General features: G+C 39.7%; 1 protein-coding gene across 1 annotated transcript in view; it reads right to left on the reverse strand.

Annotated features, from left to right (window-relative positions):
• The window catches only part of CMYA5 (cardiomyopathy associated 5), a gene marked incomplete at its 3' end in the record, with an annotated part of 102,670 nt that overhangs the window by 22,444 nt on the left and 54,349 nt on the right, over positions 1 to 25,877 (reverse strand). Inside the window, exons 3-9 of the mRNA XM_082836362.1 lie at positions 23,373 to 23,468; positions 21,767 to 22,000; positions 20,144 to 20,166; positions 15,721 to 15,839; positions 10,738 to 10,887; positions 7,912 to 8,058; positions 6,421 to 6,568 (exon numbers count right to left, since the gene is read on the reverse strand). Of these exons, the coding sequence (XP_082692488.1) occupies positions 6,421 to 6,568; positions 7,912 to 8,058; positions 10,738 to 10,887; positions 15,721 to 15,839; positions 20,144 to 20,166; positions 21,767 to 22,000; positions 23,373 to 23,468 (917 nt within the window). The remainder of the gene's footprint in view (positions 1 to 6,420; positions 6,569 to 7,911; positions 8,059 to 10,737; positions 10,888 to 15,720; positions 15,840 to 20,143; positions 20,167 to 21,766; positions 22,001 to 23,372; positions 23,469 to 25,877) is intronic.

Genomic DNA, 25,877 nt, shown 5'->3' on the forward strand with positions numbered 1-25,877 from the left:
ACCTTAACTAACCATAAACATGGAATTTTTTGTTTAAGATGAAAAATTCTGGTTAAATCAAGATTAAGAAGAACATTCTTTATATACTGACTTTTGGGTGTTTTTTAAACTTGGTAGATAAAAATTTTTGAACAGGACTATTCTTCATTTGATAAATGAGGATATTATGAGACTCAGTGGTAACTAAACATCGCTATTAGTTCATAATAGTATAGAAACATAACACGAGGGCTGAATCCTGACCCAAGGAACTTAGGCTTTCCTGTAATTAGCATCTCGCACAAAATCAAAGAGAGCCAAAGGATTCCAGCAGAAGGATCCTGCAGCTTTGTTTTCTCTGTAGCTAGTTACCCTCCCAAGTTTGAATGATACCATTTATATTTCAGGCAGAGAATCCCAGGAGCCTAGTAACATTCATTCATTCCTCTGGATTCTCTAAGCTCTCCTTTACCACTCAGAGGTCACATAGGCGGACAATTACTTGAGGTCCCATAGAACTGCCTGCACAGAATGGCGAGTTAACGTTGTGCTTTCAAGAGCCCCTTTAAAAGATGGTTACACAGGGAATGTTTTTGCATCTTTTGTAAAACTGTTCTTAAAGACAATCACTACTATCTTGTTCAATAGCCCTTATATAAAGATCTACGTGAAAAATTCATCTTGGAACTGAATGTCAAGAAATATAATTGTCTCTCTTAGTGAAGTGCTGTGTTTCCTTTTATTTAAAAAAAAGATGCGTTATGTAATCTCTTTCTTTCTCCCTCTTGCTCTCTCTCCCCACTCTCCTGTTTTCACTTTAGCTGCCAGGAAGTTCATATTCAAATTGTATGTTCCGTTGAGGTACTGTTCTTAGCCTATGCTTTCTGATACAACCTCCTTCTGCATGACCTGGCTCTTGCTCTTACAGGGTTGTTTTTAGTGGCTCTAGCGTGCCTGGGTCTTTTATTGTGAACTAGAATACTTTGGGAAATTGACAGATCATACGTTAGAAGTGAAGGAATAGGCTGGTTTTCCACTGACTGAGGTTTTACTACACAACCAGGAGGTGTTTAGGATTTTCAATGATCAAAGTTAAGTCAGATTCATTTGGGAAGAAAATTCATTTAGAAAAAGCTGAATGCCAAGAATTTCAGTGGGAGCGGGGTGGAGGGGGGTGGATTAGCTTCCGGTAACTCTCTCTCCCAAGGGCTCCCTGAAGAGGAATATTACAACTTGGGTCAGGAAAACAATACCATATGAAGATTGTCTATTAATATTGTCTCTTAATTACTCAATGCATTTTCTCCCAGTCATGTCAGTTGTCCTTCCTGTCACCCTGTGAAGCAAGCACAGGGCAGGAATGACTGCCTCTTTTACCCATAGGTTGTGCAGAAGGTCAAATCATTTGCCCTTGGCCCTATGGTCAGTCATCACCTCTCCAGCTGAAAGCTTTGTAAAGACTTTTTAAAAAGAAAAAAATTCCGGGATTCTTCATCTCCTGCTCAGGCACTAAGTTCATTAGGAAATTCACCCTTATTTGTCCTTATTATATGGACAAAGTGGCAGTCATCCGCAGCTAGAATACCCAGCTGTGACAGACAATCCTGTTCCTGTCCCATCACGTGTAAACCCCAAAGCTAGAAGCAGGAGCTCACGAGTCCAGCACCCAGAGCCTCACCCAAGCTGGGGAGGCTCCCAGGGAGGGTGGCCCGGGAGGGTCTCCCTGCCCACAGCCTTGGCCGGGGCTGGGGAGCAGGAAGTTCACTACCAACCACTTCTGTGGCGTATTGAGTCTCACAGATTTGTCATTCAGTACACAGCTTCTTTCTGCACAGCCTACACAGCTAAGCCCTGTACTATATTTCTCGCAGTTTTCCCTCCTCCACCCACAGTTCTGCTGACTTCTTTCCACACAGGAGAGACAGAACAGCTGAGGAAACAGCAGAGCGGTGGAAAATTTTTGCAAGTGTTTTGAGCCCACCCAACCTGAGGAGAGCATTCAAAGAAAAACAGGAAAGGGTGAGTAGGAGCTCCCTCAGCCCCCGCACACAAGCCGGGGATTGTCACTCCCGCCCACCCCCAAGCCCAGTAGGGGCCGACTGCTGGGACAGAGCCGCAGTGCCCACACACCAAAATATGCAAATGTGTCTTCTGGAAGGATGATGGAATGGAGGCAACTGCTCGGCTATTTCAGACACCACATCATGGAACTCGGGAGCCCAGTAGGCACATTGCATTCAAACCCCTACTCTGAGAGGTTAACCAGCAACTTTGGTCTTAGATTGGAATGTCTAGAGGCCGTCATACGGGAGAGTGAATGCAGGTCCGAAGCTGGATGTGTTTCTGTTCTGGCAACCAAAATTAGACTCCCTAATCTAAAGGGTAATCAATGCCCTCCATGTGTGTATGTGCAATTTCATATTACTCATCCTTTTCTCCCTTCTCATTTCCTTTCAACTTCTCTTCCCACTCCAGACCGGAGCTTTTAAGTCTGTCTGTCTTTTCAGGGATTGAGGGTGAGAAAGAGATGTAAATTCATTTAGTTCTTAGTCCTGTTGGGTTCTCCATCTCTCCTTTGCTAGAGATTCCAGCCAGTTAGAGGACTTGGAGTTGGCAAGGGCAGAAGGAGACCGGCTAATGCCATCATTCATCTACTCATTCACTCATTAAATAGACCTTTAATAAACAGCTGCGTAGATAAGGTTCCTGTCCTTACCCATTTTTTTGTGGGGTTTCTTTTGTGGTTTGTTTTCTTTTCTTTTTGCATCTGATTTAGAATAGGGGTTTTGCATAGAACCTAAAATGTACGTAAGGGTTATGTAACCAATGGATCAACAAGATTATCAGTGTCCTTCCCTATAAGTGATCCATGAAAAGGCTTCCAGTCCACAGGTTAGACTAGTCTTATCTCCTACTTAAGTATCCAAGCACTAAAATTAACTCATTCACCATTCTTCTTTACTTTGTTGGCACAGTTTATTTTTTTTTCCCATTGTGAATAGGAGATTATCCTCAAAGCTGACCTAACTTTTTTGGTTGGTGTCAATATTATGTGTTCAATGTTGATGATATTTACCCATCCAGGTAACACATATGTATTGAGTAGCTACAATATGCCAGATGCTGTCTCAGGCACTGACGCTGCCACTTTAAATAATAATCCCTTCATGGAGCCAACAAGTGAGCGGGATCAGACAACCCTTGGCTTGCTGTTCTTTCCAAGACACAAAATGACTTTAATTATGCACTGCTATGCAGAAAAACAAAGTGAAGAATGTGGTTCTAATAGAATGGAACAGTAGGGATTGTTTGCCTTTGTTGGCTAGGGGTGATCAAGTGTTGAGGTTCTTTGTTTATCAATTCTACTGTCTGACTAGCTGTCTACAACTGACATCCTAGAGATTGGGCCATATAGATGATAGTAAATAGTTAATGTTTTGTAGGGTTTTGAACCATCAGACATTGTAGGGAATGTTTTAAAGGTGGCTGTAAGAACCAGACGGTCAAAGACCTAAGACACATGGCTACTCCAGAAGAGTAGAATTGTCCTTCCCTCCTGAACTCTTAAATTGGATAACAAAAGGGATACAGATGCGTTTTGCAGCACTGGGCCTCTGAAATTAAGGATGAATTATTTCACAGTCTGTTAATGCCAACCAGAGGTATAAGGCATTGAGGTTTCTTGTATTCGTGAGGGGATCACAGGGTAGTGATTTGTGGCCAACACAATTGTGCTTGCCTCAAAAAATTACCTATTGTAAGATTCAGCAGGGATCCAGAGAGGCTGGAGAGTCATCCCTGGGCTGCGGATTGAACATACCATTCTACCTCCTGGCACTGAGGGGTCTTTTAGCACGTAATTGGAAAAGAGCTCCATCTCCAACACAGCCCCGAACTGTCAACAGGCCTTCTGCATGTGGAATTTGCCTTCACTTCTAGCTTGCTGGACCACATCCATCCAATAACAAAGGATTCTTGTAGTGTTCCGTAACTTCTACAAACTTCTGCTTATCCAGCCTCTCAAGTGCTCTCCTTTGGCAAGAAAAATAAAAATGAACCCCCTGGCAAAGTCTCAAAGGGATAAACTAATGACAAGTCATGTTTTAATAAGCTCAACTTTTGTCTTAATGAAATTGGTGGATGGCCATTTTTTCCCTAGAAATGGAACCATCAACGATTTCTCTGGCTTTGATGAAGGATTTGTTTGGAATGCATTATTCCCTGTTGATATCAAATGGACTTTTTTTTTTGAGGGCCCCAGGATGATCAGAGAAAGGAAAAACTTTAATTAAAGGGGTTTTGAACGGTACTGTGTTCTCTCTTTACATCTGTTTTTCGTGTGACAAAGGAAACCCAGGATACACGATAACTTCCAGTTGTCAGGCTGTTAAGGTCTGTTAACTCAGTCTGTGTAATGACACAAGATTTAGAACTAGTGGAAAGAATAAGACAAACCTGAGTGTGCATCCTGACTCCAAACTCTCACTCCGTCATTTAATACCTTGGCCAAATTATTTAACCTCCCTGAGTTTCATTCAATGGAAGTCATGACCTCCCTCCTAGAATTGTCGAGAGGGTTAGATGAGATTTAGCACAGCTCCTGGCATGTTGAAGGCCCTCGGTGATGCCATTCCCCCTTCAATCCCCCCATTCCCTTCTCCCTGTAGCCGCATTTATGAGATGACAGCACAGTTCCCTCAGTGGGATGGCTACTAGGTCTCAGGGTTTCTCTCAGATTTCTGCTGATTTAAGAATCCAACTGTGCTGGTATTATTTATGCAAATGTCAGCTGGGGACCGATGCTATAACAAGGATGAGTCACTTCAGAGCATTCCTTCACAGTCTCATCTTGCCTCAGAAAGAACTGGGCTTTCCTCACTGATGGTGAAGAATGATGGGAGAGATTGCCCTGGGACTCAGGCATTCCAGACCAAATGCTCTCCTAGCACCAAGAGTCTTTTGCAGAGAATGTCCAGGACTCTCCTGGGTGACATTCAACAGTGGTTAGCAGCTTGGACTGTGAAATCTAACAAAACAAGGTTTGAATCCTGATTGCCACTCACTAGCTGCTAGCGTCTCAAAGCATATGTTTTCTCTCAGAGTTCGTTTGAGGATTAAATAAGGCAACATACATAAGGCACTTAGAATAGTGACTTGGCACATAGTAAATGCTCAACAGAAGCCAGTTATAATCTCTTTCTCTTTGTCTCTGTCTTTGTCTCCCTCTCTCTCCCTCTTTTCTCTCTCTTCCGTCTCTCTGTTTCTGTCTCTGTTGGTCTGTCTGTCTGTCTCTCTCTCTCTGAGTTAACCTCTCGGCTATTTGCTGATCATTGAAGCCTGCCTTCTAGCAATTGGCACATTAACAGAGATGTTGTTTCTTGTACATTTACTACGTTCTCACTTCTGCTGAAATGTCTACATCCCACCTATACACACTCCACTCAACATTAATTTGTCCTTTGATCGTTATTTTGTGAAGCCTGCCTTCACATACTTGAAAGAAACTATAATTATTGCTCAGTCGCATGAAACCTCAAATCATAACTAAATAAATAGCTGTTGATTGATAATGAAAATAATCAAGAACTTAAATAATATACTTTATTAAAAAGCTAATTTCATACCATTATTTCCAAGTTCCATATCCTGCCAAAATAGTTTATCTCAGTAAATTTGGTTTAAAAAAATCCCTATCAAAATATGAATATTAATAATAATGATTTGAATCTTCATCATGGAACACAAAGTTGCCCTATTGCCGTGGATTGGAGGTTAAGAAGTAAATGAAGTAACAGTAAATGAAGTAACATTTACCAAAGGTCCTCTGGATATACAGCCCTTTATTGATAAATTTTAGCTTCATAATTTTAGTGAGAGAGCTTTACATTTCTTTTTTCCAGAAAAAGTCTCTAGATTCTTCATGCTCTTGAAGAGGCACCTGCCTCTTCAAGAGCATGAAGGTAATATATATTACCACAGATATATATATATCTCTGTGGTAATATATATGTCATTAGGTCCTTTATATTACCAATATATCACGGAGACATTCAAATTTACATTATATACAAGCTCGCTATTAGTTTCCTGAGTTAGGTGGTACCTATTCCGATCTAACTACTAAAAAGCAGATAATGTATGCATATATCCTGTCTAATGACTCAAGTTAAATATACCTCAAAGAATGTTCTATCTTATTAAAATTCACATATATTTTTCTTACAAGGGAGTGATTATTCTGCATTGCAGCATGTGTTTATTACAAACTTAGAGTTCATCGCCGAATAGTGATGGAATTGCAAATCAAGTCAACGGCTTAATTAGCTCAGGAGGATTTTAGGAAGCTTTTCTCCCTCTGTGAGCATAAGCTTAGAGGTTAGCTTGGAGGCCTGCACTGGGTTCCTGGCACCCCAGGCTCTCCCCATGGAGAGGGATCTTTACCTGAGGCCCTCGCCCTCGGGAGAGTGCTGTCTGCAGTACTCCAAAGTGTAGGTCTCAGTGGCCTCTGGGTTGGCAGGCCGCCATCGGATGGTGGCCGTGTTCCAACACACAGTACAGTCCTCGGCACAGATCACAGGGGTGGAGGGCGCTGCAGAGAGAGAACCAAGTCAATTGTGGAGCAGTCTATGGCAGTTCTGCTTCCCTGGTACTCTGGGAAGAATGCTTGGGCATGATTTTGTTTTAAGTTTTGACTAAAAAATACATTCTGGGTTGCAAATCCAAAAGGTATAAAAATGTATACAGTGAAAAGTGTCCCTCTCACCCCTGCCTTCCAAATTGCCCAGTTTTTACCCATCCCCAAACAGTCTCTAAAAGCAGCTTCCTATAAATCCTACCAGAGCTTCTTCATACATATACAAGTAAATCAAAGTATTCTTGTCCCCTTCCTTTACACAAAAGTTAGCCATGATTTTGCCATCAATAGGTGCTCAATAAATACTTGTTTTAAAAGGCAAGAAGAAAGGATAAACCAGTGGAAGTAAGTTAACTGCCTCAGAGGGGTATCCAAGACAGGCCAGGGCAGGGACAGTTAGAATTATCTTAAAGGTGGGCTTCCCTGGTGGCGCAGTGGTTGAGAGTCCGCCTGCCAATGCAGGGGACACGGGTTTGTAACCCAGTCCGGGAAGATCCCACATGCCGCGGAGTGGCTGGGCCCGTGAGCCATGGCCGCTGGGGCTGCACGTCCGGAGCCTGTGCTCCGCAACGGGAGAGGCCACAACAGTGAGAGGCCCGCATACCTCAAAAAAAAAAAAAAAAAAAAAAGAATTATCTTAAAGGCAATGCAAACTCAGCTTATCCTACACCTGCTTCAGCCCCCTGTGAAAAGGTTCCATCATGCGAATGCATTCCCAGCTGAATACCATTGCTGAGAAACATTTTGGGGTCTCCCAGCACCTATATGAGGAAGCCTGAGCTTCTTACCTTAGCAAATGTGGACTCTATACACTAGCCTTTCTCATCTCATGTCTCCCCTCTCCTTGTTTTTAAGTCAAAGAAATAATACCAAAATTCTTGTTGTATCCTGCACACTCCATACTCTTTCTTACCTGGGCACCTGTGCTCATTTGTCTTCTTCAAATGGAATACACTCCTTTAACACATTATTCCTACTGATCCTTTAAGGATTCCATTCAGACATCAGTTCTAGGAAGCCATTCCTGACCCTGTCCCTGCCCTGGCCTGTCTCAGATACTCCTCTGGAGTGTTGTGGATCACGGCCCTTACCACACATTTTTTATAATCTTTTGTTTTGTGTCTCCCACACTTGAGAATGAGCTTTGTGAGAAGAGCCCAGTCTTATTTCTTGTTGTAAACCCAGCACTGCGCAATACCCAGCGCACAATAGGTGCTTAACAAATGCTTATTGGTTGATCTTAATAGTCTGTGAAGAATTGAGTATTGCCTCCTAACACCCCCTTAACATCTCTTTACCTGTTCTAAAAATTGCCCTTTCGCTGGGCAGGCTACATCCGGTGAAATTCACAGCCATTACCCATACTTGATAGCATCGGTCAGGTTCTAAATCTTCAAAAACGCAGTAGCTTTCTTTCACCGTCACTCTGTATTCTTCTACCAAATCTAGCATAAAACACAATCATAAACTCTAGAGTATCTTCCTAAGTTAGTTGAAAGTTACATTTATTGGAAAAATGACACATTTTTCAGTGGGAAACACAAACTGATAAACTTACAGATACTACTGTGTGATAGATAGCACTTTAGAACGCTTAAAGCAACAGCATTCTGAAAGATATTTAGAATGACACAGTATTACTTGTGAACACTTACCAGAAAATAATAGTATAGTGTATTATTATAGTATAGTAATATAGTATAGTATAGTAATATAGTATAGTATAATATAGTAATATAGTATATAATATTATATATATATAATATAATATAATATAGTAATATAGTATAGTAATATAGTATAGTATAATAATATACTAATAGCATATTAGTAAGATCCTGAGCTTCATATTCTGCAATTAAAGTAACTTATTTCAATAGCACATACTACAATTGCAGAGTTTATGTTAACTTAAATCTCAGTAATACATTCTCAAGAAAATTCTTAAGAAGCAATGCCAATATTTCAGGAGAGTATGTAATAAAATAAGGACAATTCCATGTTTTCTAAATTTATGATGTTAAAAAGCGTCTTTACAGATTAGTAAATCATTTGTATTCAGTATGGTTTTCAAAGTTTCAAATCCTGCTTCCTTCTCATGAATTCCAGAATCCTTTCACCTAGAGATTTCCACAATTTATAGAAATACTTAAACACCTTTGATAGAGCATAAACTATTCTAAGAAATAACTTTGTTTAGTCAAGACATTTCCTAAAATTACTTACATTATTTTCAAGATGTTAGTAGTAAATATTACTCAATAACATTCTGAACACCTGCCCCTTGGGCCAAACTGATTATTCTTACTGAAATTTTCTCTCCTTTTAAAAGAACAATTTTCTTTTCTAAATTAGCCTATGGTAATTCCAGTTATCCTCTCTTATTACTCTATGATGTTACAGCTTCAAAACCCCTCCAGTTAAGAAACCCAGATTGTTCCCTTTTAAAGTAAATTTAAGAGATCTTCAACTCAGAAGGTTTCTTCAACTGCATCTCTCTTTCCCAATGAGCTATACTTTCTGCGCAGAAAGTTTGGCTTAAATAATGTCATAAAGACATATACACTGAAAAACATTTCCCCATAACCTAGAACTTGTGACTGCAGTTTTCAATGGAATTATCCTTTTAGGCTAAGTCCTGTTAGCCTGGTACTCCTTTTAACAGAGCACATAACATATGTTACTGGAGCATACTATTACTCACAGCATGGTATCACAGTCTAGACCATCAGATTAATGAATTGGCATCAGCAGAGTTCAAGGCATTGAATGAATGAGACACAGGACAGGTAAGTGGGGCATGGTGCGGGGGGTTGGGGGGCAGTGGCAGTGAAGCACTTTTAAAAAGCACTCCAGGAAATAAACAGTTGTTAAGAGGAGTCTTGGAGAGCCATGAAGTTCCATGATATAACTGGATATACACAGTGAAGTGTGGTATAACAGAACAAACACAGAGTCAAGCAAATAAAAACATAAGCTTTGGAGTCTGAAAGATCTGTATTTAAACCCTGCCCTGGTCCCGAGTAACTTGCGTGGTCTTGGGCAAATTATTTAATCTCACATCAGTTTTCTCATTTGCAAATGTGGATAAGGGCACTTTCCTTGTTGTGCTGTGACAGGTATATGGTAATAGGTCCCCAATAAGATAGGAGTTCTTATAGACAAACTTAGCCAACTTTACAATATGCCTATGGTTGCTTTCTTACTTTTTTCCTAATTTAAATAAGTATCATATGACATCTGAAAAGACTTAAATACTGGTTAACAGTGAAATACGTTATAATTCATTCCTTATTACAAATTGGGTTCCTATGCCATGTCAATCCTGTCACATGCCCATCTGATTTCCAAAATACATGGGTCTATCCTTAACAAGCAACACAGAATGCCAGCAGTCCCAGCTCTGATTCATCAGGAAGTACAACCTCAAACTGCCTGGCTTCTAGGTCCTATTAGAGGTCCTAGAGATATTCACAGAGGCTCAACTATATGACGTGCCACCCATTCACCCTCCTAAGCACTTTCACCTCTATCTTCACATTAATTTGGGACACCAGAAGACTACACCATACAGTCTTCTCATGCCTTGAGAAGTGTGAACTCTGAATTTACCTTTATAGTTTGTTTTCAGCTTTTATCAAAGGTGGATCTGAGAAATGCCAACCATGACATCCAATGCTGCATTTGCACTAAAATTACTGTGGAGGACAGTGTCCTATATACAGCTCATTTCTCCTCTACAAAGTCGTACACATTATACTTGTCTTTTAGACTTCAGTTCTGATTGAAATTTTGTTTTCAACACTTTGGTACATTACCTCCTGCCTGAAAATGAGAATCACTTAATTTCTCCTGTTAACCTGAATACTCAAAGCCAAATTTGAATTTCAGTTACAGTATTCATGTTGATCATTAGGATGATATTTATGCATTTTTGTTTTCCTTGATCCTGATTTCCAAATTTTGCTTACATGTTATTTCATTATACGATTGTTGGTTCATTGTTGTTTTTGTAAGTGGCTACAAGTGCTTGTGGAAAGAGTCATAATATGTATATGTTTAAATACTACACATTAACATATAGAAATGTACATATGCATCTGAATTTGTGTTAGCAATCCTACCATTTACTTCCTGGTCATCTTGTGGCTCCTCCATGCAGTAAACCTGGAATGAGTCAACGACATCTTCCTTGTTCACGCTCCAGTAAACTGCAATCGTTGTGCTAGTGGCAGAATTTGGTTCCTGAGGTTCTAATCTAGGAGGCTGTGGAACTGGAATATAAGCAAGATTTATTATCACTAATGCTGCTTTTATTGATTGATTTCTTTTTCTTTTTGCAAAAGTCACTTGTACTTACTGATAAAAATGGAAACAATACAGAAGTACATGGAGTGAAGCTGGGAGGGCTACCTTGTTCCCAACAGCCCCCAAGCCTAAGGATATTCCTTGGAGGCAACCACTGTTACAGTTGAGTGTGTCTCCCTCCAAAATGTCTTGTCTGCATGTGTACATATATACATATAATATACATAGAAGTAAACAAAAAATGGATCTCCCAATGGGATCACTTGATAATATTCTGTAATACTATATTTAGAGCAATAAACTTATACAAGTTAGAGGATTCATCAAATGATTTGGTTTTCCTTCAAAACAAAACTTTGAGAAAGCATTGCTAGATAACCAATGTTGTATCCTTCTACATCAGTATAGAAACTATATTCAAATAGAGACAAATGAAACCCTTTTTAGCTATAGTTGCTATACTATCAAGGCTGAAAAAGACTTGCATGAATAAAATATCAAAATATACTTTCTGAAACTACTATCCCGTTTTTCCATCTCCAACATGACTATACCTACAACTTTTTAAAACAAAATGTAAAAATTACATGGGGGAAAAAGTACCCTATTAACGGATTCAAATATAAGGTTTAGATATCTAGTACAAATCCATTGTTCTGAATTTTAAAGACAACAATATTCTCAAGTGTTTTACCAGAGATTTCAAAGGTTTACAATTATGCATATTGAACATTAACAGCATATACGACACCATAAATCAAGCTCCTATACAATTCTCCTCCAAAATTTTTGAGATATAAAATCATTGAACATAGTTTACAAATTAAAGGAAAAGGTTATTCCCATAGTTGAAAAGATGTCCTGTTGTTAAATTTATTTGTGTTGTTATTTTCCTGTCAACAGTTTCCTGAGAGATGAGCTTGCTGAATAATACAGGCCAAATTTTATGAGATTACTTTATTAAAAGTCAGCACTGAAGGGAAAGAAAACAAAGGTTAGTTCAACAGGAAAGTGGAAAGTAGAAGAAATAAATGGGTCTAAATTTAGTAAATGGAACAAAAAGAGACACATTGAAAAGATTCAATAAAGAGATAAAGACCTGAGGAAATACACAGTTATGAAAAATGAGAAGCAGGATAAGAGAGTGGGCAAGTTCATGGGCTTTGGAGCAGAGAGGCTGGCCTAAGGTTAAATGCCAGATCCCCCACTTAGGAGCTGTGTTATCTCAGCTTCAGTTCCTCCATGTTTAAAAATAGGAAAACGACAATAATACCATTTCCTCCCAGGGCTGTTTTAAAAAGCAAGATAATGTATATTAAATGCTTAGCAATGTATCTGACACATAACCGGTGTTAACATTCAGAAAGCAGCGTGGCCTTTTGCAGGAGCACAGAAAATGGAGGGGAGAAGGCAGGAAGCCCCTGAAGATGGGAGTTGAAATAGAGACCCATCATCTGGTAAATCACAGAGGGACCACAGAGGTAAGACGTGCTGGGAGCCTGAATGATAAGGCAGGAAGCCTGACTGTCAGAGCACCTCCGCAAGGACTGATAGTGGTCCAGAGACTCTTATACTATCTTTGACTTTTCTGTCTTCCCAGCAGGAAATCAGTGTCACATTGTAAAGGAGTCCATCCGGATAACTGCAGTTCAGTAAATTTTCATGTTGCCCAGGTTTATGGAAGAGCCAAGCAGATTGACTATTATCAATCATCTTTGAAGCAGTGCTGGAGAACTTCTTGAGGCATGAACAACGAAAATGCTGCTTTTTTCTCTATGAATTATAAATTGAGCTATAGCTGCTTTTTAAAACTGGCAACATCTTTTCAAAAATCTCTCAGGTAACTTAACGAACTTAAAATTGATAATTGACCCCCAAATCAACAAATTTTAAGGAATAAGCAGTTGTAGGGAATTAAGTAAAGAATGTAGGCTAGAAATAATTTTGTACTTAATCTACTCCTTTAAAAACATTAAAATTAAAACATCTTTTTTCAAAACAAGAACCACTTTTATTCTTCAAAGTATTCTAAAACTAAGAAGGGAGTATGAATATTCCATAGATGTAATCTAATAACATTTGGCTGGATTTACAATTCCTGTGTGGCAGAAGGACATCAGAAGCTCAGATTTTATACGTTAGCAATGCTATTTACGCTTCTGTAGTAATAAACTTGAGTGGGAGTAATGCCAAAAAATGCAAAATGATTTTAAGGCTTCTTTGCCAGAGGCTAAGGAGCTAGGCACAGCATCACCCCATGGATTCCCTCTGCCTGACAGTGTGCCCATAAAGAGCTGTCATGCTCGGCGAGCTAAGCACTAGATCAACCTGCACTTCAGTACCTGTGGTGGATGCAGATTCCCACTAAACCTAGCTTTCAGAAAAGAGAACAGCATTATTTGCAGTAGCCAAAATGTGAAAGGAACCCAAAAGTACATCGATGAGTGAATCGATAATGGATAAGCAAAATGCAGTATAGACATCCAATGGAATTTATTCAGCTTTAATAAGGAAGGGCATTCTGACACATGGTACAACACGGATGAACTTTGAGGGCATTATGCTAAGTGAAATAAACAGTCACAAAAAGACAGATACTGCATAATTCCACTTGTATGAGGTACCTAGAGTACTTTAAATTCATAGAGACAGGAGGTAGAATGGTGGTTGCCAGAGGCTGGGGGGAGGGGGTAGGGGCAGGAGGAATGAGGAGTTGTTATTTAATAGATACAGTTTCAGGGCTTCCCCGGTGGCGCAGTGGTTGAGGGTCCGCCTGCCGATGCAGGGGACACGGCTTCATGCCCCGGTCCGGGAGGATCCCACATGCCGCGGAGCGGCTGGGCCCGTGAGCCATGGCCGCTGAGCCTGCGCGTCCGGAGCCTGTGCTCCGCAGCGGGAGAGGCCACAACAGTGAGAGGCCCGCGTACCGCAAAAAAAAAAAAAAAAAAAAAAAAAGATACAGTTTCAGTCTTGCAAGATGAAAAGAATTCGGGAGATGGATTAGTGGTGATGGTTGTACGATGGTGGCTTCAACATGGTTAAAACGGTAAATTAAAAAAAAAGTTCTTAGGAGCAGAGTCCAGGAAGCCTTGGATGTCACTAATCTATAGTTACCCCTCCTTTCACAGCAGTGCACTCAGCCTCTTTGGTGTAGAGCAGTGGTTCAAGTGCAAAGACTCTGAAGCCAAACTCCACTCGCCACACACACCCCAAATAGCTGTGTATCTAGGGCAATATGAGAGGCGTTTCTCTGTTCCCTTTATTTCCTCACCTGTCAAATGGGAATAACAATAAAACCTACCTCCTAGAGTTGCTGTGAGATTAGATGACGGTCTAACTAGATAACAGTCTCCACACTGCCAGGCATCATGTAAGCACGGAAGAAATGTTAGGGGCTGCTCTGTTTCTCATCATAAAGTTCACGTCCTTTCCTTATTGTATCTGTTTATTACAGTGATCAGATTAGCTTTTCAGGCACCCGGTGAGGACTTTATAGCTGAGAGATGTTGTTGGTCACAAAATGAGCAAAAGCTATCTAGCAGCAAGTCAACACCCTGGGCTCCAATTCTGGGAAGCAGATGTACAACGAGTGCCATTTACATCTCAGAGACCAGTCTCCCCATAACAGTTTGGAACTACTGGGACTGCCACATGCACTGTTTCTGAATGAATCATTAACACTTTGTGACAAATTTAACTCTGTGACCTCTAAAATATACAAAATGCCCTCTTATTGCCCATCAGATATTCAAAAGAATATCCTTCTAAATGAACAACAGCATATAACGAATCCCTTAAAAGCAAAAGAGCTACTTTCTTGACCAGAATTTCTTGGTTTGCAATCGCTGCTCCATTCAAATGCTTCTTAAAGACATTACAAGAAAATACCCTTTTGTTCTGAGATATTTCTAGAGAAAACCCGTTAGGACAAATGACTGAATTTTTCATTTTATATAGGGTTGATGGGTTTTGCGGGGGCGGGGTGCTTTTTTGTTTTTCAGTTTTTTTTAAAGACACAGTAACCTTTTACTAGTTACTAAATTAAAACTCTTCCCACAGGAGTGAAAGTTAATTGTCAATTTGAAAACAGAAGTTGTCTTTAAGGTTTGCTTTGGAAGATTATAGCATCTTTTAAGGAGGGCATCTAAGTACATTTTACAGTAAGTGGAACTTGGTTACTTCACTGAAACACAGCAGCTTTGAAAAATCTAAAGAAATGTCATTGTCTTGTTTGTTAAAATAGCACATTAAAAAATATTCTGAAGAGCCGGCAGGATGCTTTTCACAGCTGAGTAGGAGGCTCCTGGCTACAGAGCATGATGCTGAGCTGTTAGTTCTCTAAGTTAATCTGTTTAGTTTGAAAAAAGGAAAAAGAACTCAATTGAAGAGGGGAAAACCACTCAGAAAGAAAAATCTGTTCAACACATATGAAAATATTTGATTTATTTTTCCTTCTATACCTGGCTGCTGGCATGAAGCAAATAATCTCTAGAAGAGAGAGAGAAATCCTCTTTTAAAAGGAAAAAAAAAAAAAAAAGAGAGAAGATCCTTCGATTCCATTGCTACTTCCTTCCACCTCCACAATATCCCAGCACAGTCATAAAGCTTCAAATGGAAATGCAGTTTATAACTGAAATGGTTTGCTAGTCTCACGCTTTATTTCAGAATCTAGCTTTAAATTTTTACAGCTAAGATTTTTCTTTTTCCAGTGATATTTCCTTACATTCAAAAACTTTACAAAACAAATAAGAAAAAACTGTCAAATTTCATCAAGGTAAATAATATATTGAAGTTCCTACCAGCCACTTGTTTTAACATCTGGTCGCTTCTTGCCGAGCTGTCGTCATAATGTTCAAAAAGTGAAAACGCAGCAGGCATTTTCTCTAAAGAAGCAGTGCTCTCCATTGCAGAAAGCAACCTATCAGGAGGAAATATTTCTATATAAGTCAAGAAATTATTAGCATACAAAATGAAAGCTAAGAACAGTTATTCAAAATGAAGTTGTTGTTGGTGGTGGTGGTGATGGTGGTGGTTTCTGTGAGGCGTTGTATCCAAAAAGAATTTAAACTGTTTCAAAATCTGGAAATATATGTATAAAATCTATTCACAGGATTCTTCAGTGCAACTGGTAATATTAGAAACTCCATTCCTATACCCTTAAATCTGAATAGATTCCATTGAATTATACAGTCTTAATTTTGCCTCTATAAAGTTAGTCCTAAAAATGATTACATTATAATGGTTGTTTATACTCTCTAAAGATAAAAATGTTTGGAGCCCATCTGGAAATTCACATACTGTGTGATATCTTTGCTGTTTTCAACCGTCACTATTATACATCTCACCATTTAGTCTTTCAAGAAAATATGTTCACCTACTATGTGCCAGGCACTGTTCTGGGTTCCGGGATACAGCAATGAAGGAGGAAAGTCTATCTATTCTTAAAAGACTAAATAAGCCACAGTATATAAATTAATAGCTTTCTTTATACTCAAGACCGTCTTAGGAGGGATGCCAACAAATACTCAGCATTGGTATCCAGGTGAAATCTGGACTTAAAATTTAAAAAAAAAAAAAAAAGGTAGATTCTGAAGAGGGAAAAGGGGAAGGGAGAATTGCAAAAACATTTATCTTTAGCATGAGGGGCCTAAATTTTGGTTAGGCTCTCTCCTCTGTGCACCTCACTCACAGAGGACTGGAATTACCTTCCGAAATTAAGTCAACCACTAGGAACTCCATCAGCTTCATAATCATGGACGTTGGGGTTTGGGCAGCACAGACCCATCTCTAAGCCTTTCACCTGCTGTTGGAACTTTCTTCTCCTAAATACTTGTGTGTCTCCTTCCTCACTAAATTTAGATCTCTGTTCAAATGTCAGCTCTTCAGAGAGGGCAGCCCTCTCCCTTCTTCTGTTCCTTACTCTGTCGTGTTTTCTCCTCAAACTCATTACAACCTAGGTGTTTTTGTCTGTCTACTTCACCTGACTATAATCTACATGCAAAAAAAGGACTTTGCTGGGTTTACTACTGTACTGTAATGTGTTACTTGGCACATAGTAGGCTTTTAATAGATATATTTTGAATGAATAAGAGGACAAGGTTTCATTTGGATGAGAATATCAGGATCTCAGGTCTGGAAAATTTATCAATATGAGGGGAAAAGATTATAAAATATAACTGAAATATTTAGAGTGCCCACTAGGCTTACTTGTGTTAGGAATAATAAAATTCACGATCATCTGATTTGGGGGAGATGTTCCAGTAGGGGCTTTGAAGAGGAGGTGACAGTTGGCTGAGTCTTAAAGAATAAGTAGGAGTTTCCTAGGCAGAAAAGATAGTACGGGTGTTGCAGAGAGAAGAACAGCATGAATAAAGGCACGGGGTTGTGAAAGAGGCACTCAAGGCCCAGAGGGGACCATGGGCTACCTTGAGAACTGGGAAAGGGAGACAGTTAGTGATGACTTTCATATCCACCAAGAGTTTCCATTTTGTTTTTAAGGCAGGGAGAGCCATAGAAGTGTTTACACAAGGGAAGTTTAGAAGAGTACCCTGGCATGAGTCTGAGGGAGGATCAGAGCAAGTAGACTAGAGAGGTAGTGAGGCCAGTTGGGGGGACCCCACGATGCTCTTGATGAGGGAAGACAACATGAGCCTTAATTAAGGCTTTGGAGACGTAGAGGGTGGAAATGATAGGCTCAAAATGAATAAACAGGGGTGACTAGTGCACATACTAAGCCCTCTCAGTACATGTCACTGACGAAATGGAGGACTTTTTTGTAGCACAGAAGCTGTAGCTCTAGATAGAACACATAAAGTGTTTGAATTTTCCCTTATGCACTGATCTGTTCAATTTTAACATCAGTGTGTGTAAGGGCATCTTTTTATGAGCAGGTCCTACAATGGTTGTGACTCTCTTTCATTATTAGAACACAAAAAAGCAAAACAGAGGAAAAAAAATTATCCTCTTAACAGAACAGCATTTTCTAAGCAAATGTGTTTTTTAAAATATGCAAATTTTGAGTCTAAATATCCTTGACAGCATTCTTTAATTTAAGCATTTTCAGTGTCGAGAAAAATCATTTAATATATGAGCACTGCCTTTAGATATATAATATGATGGCAGGGGAAAAAAAAGCAGCAAGGGGAAAAATCTAGGAGAAAAAGCTAGATAATTAGCATTTCTCATAGAAAGGAACACCAATGACATTGAGACTTTGAGGCAGAAGTTGTCTTGAGAACATGAAAGGCTTCATTTTAGTGAAAAAAATCAAGCTTCATCGTATGTGTGCACATTTAACAGGATTTTCTTTAATTGCTTATATTGCTTCACCAAATCCTGAATTTTGTTATCTTTTTTCTTTACAGAAAAATAATGATTATCCCAAGTGTATGCTCCTTTAGGCAACATGCAGCTTCCGCAAAGATTAATTCATTGTCAATTGGACAATGAGATCAAAATTAATTAAAAGGACACACAGATGAACAAGTTCAAGCACAAAACCAAAAAAAATGGTATTTAGAATTAAATGCATGTCAATTCGTATTAGCAAGTTAATACTGTAATGTTTAGAAAAGTAAAAACGTGAAACTATAGCATTTTTAAAGGTAAACACATTTGCAAATTTTCATTCATCAAGTTTTCTTGCTGATCAGTATCTTCCACGAGTGAATGAAATATAATAAATAAGCAAATATGCCCCTACATTGTCCAGTGCATACGGAATGGCACTCTAAATCCATATACTTTGGGGGTAAAAATAAATATCAATAATACTTAGAAGAAATGTGTAATTTTTAAAAAATAAAGAAAACTGGGAGCAAGGCCTGGGTATCAGTTTCCAGACCTGCCCGGTGGGCCTCTGACTCCTGCGTGAGAACTGGTACATGTGCAGGTGCCTGGTCCCACCTGGATTCTCCTGTAGTGGATCTGGGGTGGAGCTCCAGAAGCTTTGGTTTAACAAACTGCAAACGTAACTCAGAAGCCAGTCTGGGGCACCACCAGGCCAGAGGACAGGTTGTTATAAACCAGAGGTTCTCAACCCTGCCTGTGCACTGAAATCACCTAGCAAGCTTTAAAAATACCCTGGCCACACCCCACATCAGTTAAGCCAGAATCTCATGAGATAAGATAGAGGCATCAGCATTTTTTAAAGCTCCCTGAGTAATTCTATTTATAACAGAGCCACTATAATAAAACCCTTATTCATTAATGCCAATATTAATATACAAACTATTAAAGCATCTTGACAATATTCTGTTGAACATATTTTTTTCAAGATAAATAAGATTCATCTGTACAGTTTTCATTATCTAAAAAATCAGGTTTCTAATCCAAACCCATCTTTCTATATTTTAATATATCACAAATACAAATTTCTGATTTTACTTTATGCTATTTCACAATTTGGCGTTGAATGAAATGAACTGAAGATAATATTTACAATTTTAGAAATCTACATGAAAGGGGTAAAAATGATCTAAAAAAAAAAATTAGGCTCTAACAGGAGGAAAGACCTCAGGCCTGGCTATGAGGCAGAAGGGAAAACGTGTCCTATCAGTATGAGCACTTCACTATCAGATGCTCCAGACGATAAACATAGATCTGCTACGTGTTTTTATAGACAACATTTCCTGATTTCTTGTTGAGTGTTTTGCCTTTTAAGTGAATGAAGAACTTCTCTTAGATTGAGTGTTAAAAAACAACAACAAAAACGAAACAAAATCAAAAGAGGAACATTCATTTAGGTGAGCTGAGCAGAAAAAGAAGATAAATTCACGCCTGTCTTCTGAAGAGAAAGTGAGAGAACATTCCTGTAAGGTTACATAAATCATCAAATTGCTCAAGGCAGATATGAATGATTCTTTCAAATACTCATATTTAACCAGAAAGTCTAAGTATCTACAAAATGTTCTGTATGCAGTGACAGGAAAGATATCCTAGTCTAGATTAGGCTGGAAGTACAGAATACATCTCAACGAAGCAGTTAAAAATCTACATTATGATAATTGTTATTTAACTAAAGCACATGCAATTTCCTTTCAAAAGCTATCATTTAGCTTTCAAAAGCACTGTATCTATAATAAAAGTGCAAATCCAGGAGCTCACTAAATGTATGCATTTTTTAACTGGCAGCTCATTTTCTATAAAGCATCAAAATATTAAAATAAAGCATACAGTCATGCTAGTCTCAGTCGCCACTACATTGTGCCACATTTTCTATACCTTTCATTGATTTCCTCAAACGACTTATGGGGGAATGAGAGAGATTGAGAGAGGAGAAGGGAGGGAAGGAGGGAGGGAAGAAGGGAGGGGGGAGGGGAGAGAGAGAGAGAGAGAAACTAATTAACAACCAAAAGGAAAACCAACCTCAAGCATTAAGATCACGTATGTTCTAAAAGTCATTACTCCTCAGCTACCTTTGAGGCTGTTTCCTCTGGGGGGCTTCATTCCAGGCAGCAAAGAAATTAGTGCTCAGAAGGGGTGGCGGAGAGGGTCTGGGATGGAGGGGGCTTTAGTTTTACTCTCTACCATCAGCAAGGCCAGCAACAGTTGCTTCTGCTCTGCTTCTCTCTATTCATTAATAAATGGCTTAGCTTCCAGAATAGAATTCTCTGAAGCAAGGAAAGTGACTTAAATTCGTTCAATGTGGAGATAAAGCAAAATGTAATCAGTAGTTATCTCTGGGTGATACCTTCTCTGTGCTTTTCTGTACTTTCCAAATTTTCTGAAATGGATATATATTACTTTTATGAGGAGGAATAACATGCTTCCTTTTCTACAGCTTGTTCTTCTGGAGAGGAGAAAATATTCTTATCAAACCAAGGTGAGGTTCTTAGGAAACACAAAGCACTTTATTAGTGCTGGACTTCCAAGGAGGTGCTTAAATTTAAAATGCTAAAGCTTTGCCTTAATTAAGCATAAAGCAACTGAATGATTTTCATCCTCCTTTGAGGATGCCATGTCCACCTCACCCAAATTTGCACTGGATGGAGGCATCCCCAAAGGCAAATCAAAAGCCTAACATTGCCCCATTTGGCCTTGTTCTATCTCCAGTCTTTAGTAGAAGGCTGGGAGGATTGCGGAGCTTTGAAAGGGAGGTTCCCACTCATAAAATGGTGCTTTTCTCGTTTGACCATTAGGTTTAGGATTGCCTTCAGGGAAAACATCTCCATCACTCCTGGTTAATCCTGGCTCCACGTAGAACCAGTATTCTACTGAAGGTTCTAGGGAATTAGGAGAGCAAAGAGCTGTCTCTGTGAGTAGTTTGAGGAGCACCCAAGGGACTCTGTCCACAAGGTACTTGCTTGAATTAAGGAATCTGATCACCAGGAAGACCCTTGTAAAAAGATCAACATGGTACCTGAGAGAGGTATCATGTCATCCTTTTGCATGCTGAAAGTGTACCAAAATGTAACTCTCCACTTGGTAAGGTTCAGAGGCAATGGTCCCTATGAGAGGTCATTTCAGATTAGGGAGTGGGAGTGGAGGAGGAAGAGGCACTGGAAGATGAGGCCAGCACCCAGGGAGCATGGCATGAATAAAGTTTTTAGGCTGCTTTCCCTCCCTCTTAGAAGGTGACCAATCCATTGTGACAGAGCAGAAAGATGATGCTGCGGCCTGACTTCCATGTGTCCTTCAACTGGATCTGGGTGTTACGGCTTTAAGGATTGGCTGGGCCTTTTCAATAGGCATGAGGCATGCCCTAATAACTTTTAAATGAGAATTATATAAACCCCACATAGAGATATAAATCATCTTAGGGAATAGTAAAAGATGAGTTTTTTTAAAGTAAACTTGGGTCAGAGTGGGTTCAAGCTGTCTGGACCTGTTTGAATTGGTGCTTACAGTCAAGAAAACGGTCTCATCAAGCTCCTCGACTTCTCTCACGACGGTCTCCAGGGTGTCCTTGGCAGTGTCCATGCTCTGCAGAAAGTGGACCATCTGGTCATGTAGGAACTCCATCTTCTTTTTCTTCACTTCCTCAAAGCTCTGGGCTTTCTCATCATACTGCGCTAAAACCTTTTTCATCATTTCCTCATTCTGTTCTTCTAGGCTTTTCTCATTTTTACTACAGTTTTCCTTTAAAAACAAACAAAAAAACCCTTCTGAATGAAACAAGAAGTGCGTGTGTGTGTGTTTGTGTGTGTGTTTTAAGAGAAATACTAGCCTTTAAAATAATTAACCTCTGGCATCCTGGTAAGAGAATCACAGGTTACATGCAGAGTCTAAATTTCCAGCCCACCAACCCCCTTTGCCATAGTTAGCTTTGCAACAGAATTCACTGTAAGAGAACTGTCAAGAAGGATTTAGTTAATGAAACACACATAAAAATGTTTGTAGGGAAGTATTGCCTACCCGCATTCCCACATGATAAAATTTGAAAGTGGCATCACGGTGAATGAAGATCAGGTAGCAGAGAAGGTTTAGTGCCATTTTCACCACTCCACTAAAATCATAGTGTGAGGGCGGGCACAGCCATGGTATTGGACAGGGTGCTACATTCATAAATGCTCTCCAGGGAAGGGGTAGCTTCCGCCAGAGCAGGAGAAACTTTATTGCCCGTCTGGACAAACTCAGATGCTTAGAGGGCTAGTGATAAGGTGATCATATTACTTACTGTCTAAAAGGAACACTTTGGTGGCAGTGAGGGGTAGGGGGCAATAACACTAAAAATAATCAACAGGTGTTAACTGATCTACAACAGGAATTAAGCAGACCTCTCACAAGCAAACTGGGATGAGGAGTCACCCGAGTGATGGGGAAACTGTGCACCAGCCTTCCACAGGGGCCCTCTACCAGTCCTGACTGACAAGTAAGGATGCCTGGGCTGTGATTGTATATAGATGGAGCACTGCTACCCCCTTCTTTCACTGCAGAGGGAGCAGGGTCAGCATGAACTCATCGAAGACAGTGGTACCATGAGAGGCACTCATCTATCCTGGGCATGAAATACTGGGCAGTGCTTTAGAGCACCTCTGCAGAGCTAACCCAGTGAAAAGCAGGATGGTAGGGCAAGTCAGAACTCAGACCTGAATTCAAATCTTGGCTCTCAACTTACTATAAACTTACTATGACCTTGGTTAATATATTTCACTCTAAGTCTCAGTTTCTTATCTATAAAATGGGGGCAATAATAATAATAATAGCTCCTATTTCATATGGTTACTGTAAGGATGAAATTGGATAAAGCACGTAAAGCAGTTGCCCTATCATAGTAAGTGCCTAATAAACGTGCATGTGTTTTTAAGGGCAAGTCATTTATCCTTAGAAAGTAATCTCACTGATGAAACAGAGGGAAGACTTAAGGACTTTACTTTTAATGGAAGAAAACCAGCAATGGCAAACCACATATGCACACACAACCCCCAATTCAGGTCCTTTTAGCTTAGAATCATTTATTTGTGATGCCATGAGCAGACCAAGTTAAAGTAAAAAGGATAAGGTAACCTACCTCAATGGTATTAAAAAAGGATTCTATCTCCCTAACAAAGGCTTCAATCCTCAAGGATTTTTCTTGTAAATCTTCTAGAAAGTCTGCTAATTGAACCTGAAGAAAAGAATTAAGATGTCCTTAGTATATGAGATTTGAGAAAAGAACTTCAAGCAGTGAATTCCAATTTTCTTATAAATTTAGTATGTTTGGTAGAGAGCCACTATATCATGTTCACTAACAAATCAATCTTTAACTTTTCTTTGCTGCTTCATCTAAATTGACTATAGGTAATGTATGATAAACAATTAGGAGGTTTGTGAGTGACAGCAATAGTTTATTTTCTTATGCAAGAGGAAGGACTTCTTGGTAAGCTGGTGAGTTCAAAGCATACTTGTTTTAGTAAACTATGAAATGAATTCTTCCTCCTTAATTAGGCCTTGATTTTTTTTTTTTTTTTTTTTTGCGGTACGCGGGCCTCCCACCGCCGTGGCCCCTCCCGCCGCGGAGCACAGGCTCCGGACGCGCAGGCCCAGCGGCCACGGCCCACGGGCCCAGCCGCTCCGCGGCACGCGGGACCCCCCCGGACCGGGGCACAAACCCATGCCCCCCGCATCGGCAGGCGGACTCCCAACCACTGCGCCACCAGGGAAGCCCAGGCCCTGATTTTTATATATTGTCATTCCTCTAAGATGGCAGACTTTTTCTGAACGGTCCAACATATCTGAGTAGACTTCTCACATTCGCACCAATGGTTTCAGGTGTTCCTGCCCCACCTGATCCTGAGAAGGTGAACAGAGTGTCACCAGGCCAAATGTCTAGTATACCAAATGATGAAAACTATCTACTACAGAGACCTTAAGTTTCTAATGACCCTCAAAGGGTTAAAATACTCTCAAGGAGTGACAGCCAACTAGATAATGTATGGGTGATGGGGGAAGATGGTACCTATTAGTTATAAAACTAGCTGCAATCTATCCTGTGAAACTTAACAAGTAACAACACAATAAAAGAGCTTCCGTCTGCCTGATTCACTATCCACAGAATGATGGAGAAATTACACTGAGAAAAGTCCCTTCAGGATCTGGTCTCTGCTTCCCTCTCTAGCCCCTGCCTCTTCTCCACAAGCCCCCAGGCTCCAATCACACAAGCCCCACCTTTCCTTGGACTCTTTCCCACCTATGTGCCTTTTTATATGGCATTCCCTTTCTCTAGAATGTCCTCCCTGCCCTTGTTTACTAGAAGAACTCTATCTTACTTAAGGCTCACCCAAGCTTCACCCTTTTGTGACACCTTTCCTATCCTTCCCAGTCTCCCTCCACCATTTCATTTACTCCCAGAGGGTTCCTGTCTCAGAACACTGTGCTCCCATAATGCTGTATGATCTGGGGGAGCTACAAGTCTATCTTCCTTTATTTTTGTTTTGTTTTCATTCTCTATGATTAGCACAGTTCTTGACATGGAATGGAAGGTCAATAAATATTGAGAAAGAAGGAAGGGAGAGAGTGAAGGAAGAAAACAAATGACAGATAAAAGATAAGGCACTCCAAAGGGGATGGAGTGGTGGGGAGAAGCCAGGACCTGGATAATCTACAAATGCAGCCATCAGTTCCTGAATAATCACAAATGGCCTACTCACAAGATGCTAGAGAATTCTCAAGTGACAATTTTTCAAATTTAATTTTTAAAATGTGCCAACCAACTCAATCTTCACAGTTGATTTAATGAACGAAGCAAGTCTCTGGCTTAGTCAATTTGTTTTCCACTTTCTCTTCATACTATATGGAGAAGGTCCAGAAAAAAAACTTTAAAATGGTTTTAAAGCAGGAGACATCATGTCTCCCTGCTTTTGAAATTTGTTTTAAATTAACAGTACTTAGAATTATTTTTTTAATTTCTAAAACTCATGGAGATAAACAAACATAATTAAGAAAGCTAAAGAAAATCTAGTCTTCTTTCTACTGACAGTACCCAGTAGTTGTTAGTTAACAAAACCAAGCGTCATCAAAGAATGGGGCATATTTCACTGGTGTTGATGCATCCCAATGCCTGAGATTCCAAAAAGAAATTGACCCATGCCCTACCCGAAACTTGACCAGGTAAAGTTTCAACAAAATTTCACCCTGGAGATATAAAACCAATATCATAGCAGTTGAGAAGGATTACTTTTCCAGGAAAAAAAAAAAAAAGCCAAGATTCTAATATGTTTTCCTACTGAATCAAAATGAGCCTGACAATCATTTATCAGTGACCTAACTGAATAATCATATTGAAAATTGCTACCATTAGGAAGGCACTAAGCAGAGCAACATGGATACACAGTCAAGGGCATGAGCTCTAGCATCAGACAGACCTGGGTACCAGTCCTAGTGCTGTCTTCTATGACCTTGGACTTAAACTATCTGAGCCCATGTCATTATCTGCAAATCGATGACAATGACAGGGTTGTCATATGGATTAAAAGATATCTTGTATATAAAGACCTTAACACATTGCCTGGCCCACAGTAAGTGCTCAATTCTTGCT

This window comes from Leucopleurus acutus (genome assembly GCF_964270905.1).
Source record: "Leucopleurus acutus genome assembly, chromosome: 3".
NCBI classification, from domain to species: domain Eukaryota; kingdom Metazoa; phylum Chordata; class Mammalia; order Artiodactyla; family Delphinidae; genus Leucopleurus; species Leucopleurus acutus.